The sequence below is a fragment of the Eimeria mitis genome, genomic scaffold, assembly GCF_000499745.2.
Source record: "Eimeria mitis Houghton genomic scaffold, Emh_scaff7603, whole genome shotgun sequence".
In the NCBI taxonomy this organism is placed as follows: Eukaryota; Apicomplexa; class Conoidasida; order Eucoccidiorida; family Eimeriidae; genus Eimeria; species Eimeria mitis.
The window spans coordinates 1-2242 of record NW_024016077.1 but is presented as its reverse complement, the minus strand read 5'-3'; the positions used below and the strand labels follow the sequence as shown (position 1 = coordinate 2242).

The 2242-nt window shown below is 49.6% G+C and overlaps 1 protein-coding gene across 1 annotated transcript; it reads right to left on the bottom strand.

Annotated features, from left to right (window-relative positions):
• Positions 1-5: 5 nt before the first annotated feature.
• EMH_0092110 (HECT-domain (ubiquitin-transferase) containing protein, putative) lies at positions 6-2180 on the bottom strand (the record flags this gene model as incomplete). The annotated part of the gene is made up of 5 exons (XM_038023060.1): positions 6-194; positions 356-431; positions 713-859; positions 1170-1492; positions 1692-2180. 5 exons carry the CDS (start codon positions 2178-2180, stop codon positions 6-8), a joined length of 1224 nt encoding a protein of 407 aa, XP_037878914.1.
• Between the last annotated feature and the right edge of the window lie 62 nt (positions 2181-2242).

Below are 2242 nucleotides of genomic sequence, written 5' to 3'. Positions count from 1 at the left end.
TTAAGTTAATCATCATACATCAGCTGCATTTGCTCGTGCACAACGACCGCGTCGAGGTCGATGGCAGTGCAATTGTTAATCGCGTAGAGCAGCCGCTCCCTCATTATGGAAACGGAGGAATACAAGGGCATGACCAACCGGAAGCTGCAAGTGGCAGCTGTAGGCAACCGATTGTCGTTAATGGCGGCTCCGCGCTGCACGAAACAGAAAACAGCAGAAATAAGAAAAACTGCAGCAGATGCCTCTGAAAGCGTCGTTGTGGGCATAGAGAAACCCACGGAAATAAGAACGAACGCATCTATACAAGCAAAACAAATGCATAATCATGGAAGCAAAACTTCGTGCAAGGACTTACATCAACGGTTTCGTAATCCACTGTCATTCGCCAGTCACTGCTGGCAACCGGGAGGCGCGAGCGACCGCATACGAATCTGCAGAGAAAAAATATGGAAACAAAATACACAACAAATACGATAAAAAATAAATTGAACACACAATAAGTAGAATACGCAACAAATAAAATGCAGAACAAATCAAATACACAGATAAAATACGAGAAAGCTAAGTACACAACAAGCAAAATTCACAAATAAGATACGAAACGAACCGAATACACGACAAACAAAAAATATGCTGTTGTGGATTATTTCATTAGTAATGTATTTGTTTTGTTATTTATTTATTCGTGTACTAGCCAAGGGAAGCTGCTTACCTGAGGAAGCGCTGCAACTGGTCGTTAGTGAAGGACTCAAGGATTTCAAAGAGCTGTGCCTTCAGGCGTTCTGATGAGCACTCCGTGTGTTCCTTTAGCGTGGCCACATCAACTTCTCGGTCGCCGCAGATGCGATACTCCAATCGCCTGCATTCATCACAAAGATATGTAAACTATGTCTGCATCAGGTTGTGCTGCTCTTCTTTTATGAAGACGAACACATACTTTTTAATCATATAAAATATATTCTTGCTTCTTTTTCGCACTACTTGATATAATATGATTGTGTTCATCATATCTCCGGCATAATCAAAAGGTTCACATGGACTTCCTCCACCTCGCACATATAACACGAAACCACGGGAAAGCTGCATCAACCGCGTGGAAAGCGAATAGCAAGAGTTGAGGGTTTGGAGTTTAAAACATTACGCCTGAAGTTTTTGTTTCAGCTGCTCACCTCCAGTCAAATAAAAGCCGCAAACGGCCCAAAGGCAAGACGGCAGCGATGCCTCGGAGTACAGCTTCGATGCCTTCTTGTCCCTCAAGGAGGCGAAATCGTTCAGAGAGACGAATGAAAGTAGATAAGTTGAACGCAGTGACGGGGATCTCTGCCCCCCCCTCCACCAATTCGCACGATCGCCCGAGAGTATCCTCCGCGCTGAAGGTCATATCTGACAAAGAGGCCTCCATAGTTGCATCCCAAAATTGTTGCGGCACTGCAGCCAGACGCCGCAGCGAACGCAGCATCTCTACAGCCACGCAGTCCGAGTCTGCAACGTCCTGCAGATGCAGAAAAACATACAAGCGCTCACAACACCTCTTGAAACACTCTTGCAGCTAGCTGCCTCGGCCCCCACCGCACGGCAAACTCCGAGTATCAACATCACCCTAGCATAATATTTTTTTCTCTCTCTTTGCATCACTGTATATACACCGCCTGCGGCGGCCTGAAACTGTGTCAAAGACGAGGGAGCCTCACCTCGATGCTGATGGGCGCTGCGACAAGCTTCTTCCACACGATGGGGTTGAGGGTAACGTTGAACGCACTGCCGATGCAGAAACACATCGCCATAAGGCGGCCAAGTGCCTCGTACATAAGGATGCAGAGATCATCTTCTGGATCCCCATCTGCGGCCCCTGCAGCCGATGCCTCCTCTTGTCCTCGCGAAGGTGTTGCCGTTCGGCTTGCCCCGGCAGCAGATCCCTGCAGCTCCTCGTGCCTCACCGTCGCCTCGAGGAAGGGGTCTATGAGCGCCTCTCTGTATGGCAGCCCGAGGCCTTCGGGGTCGTGGCCCCGCGGGAGCACGCGGCGGGCGGGGGAGGGAAGAGCACTCAGCAGCGTGTCAGAGGTCCAGAGTGTCTCGGTCTGCAGATGCAAATTTCGGCGGAGATGGCTGTCACGGGGGCTGTTAAGAGTAACCGCCGTTGTGTCGCCAGGGCTTTCGCCTTGGAGAGAACCTCCATACATACATGTCGTTGAAGCTGCCCGCTGCACATCATCTTCTTCGCAGCGTTGCGAGCTGCTGATAC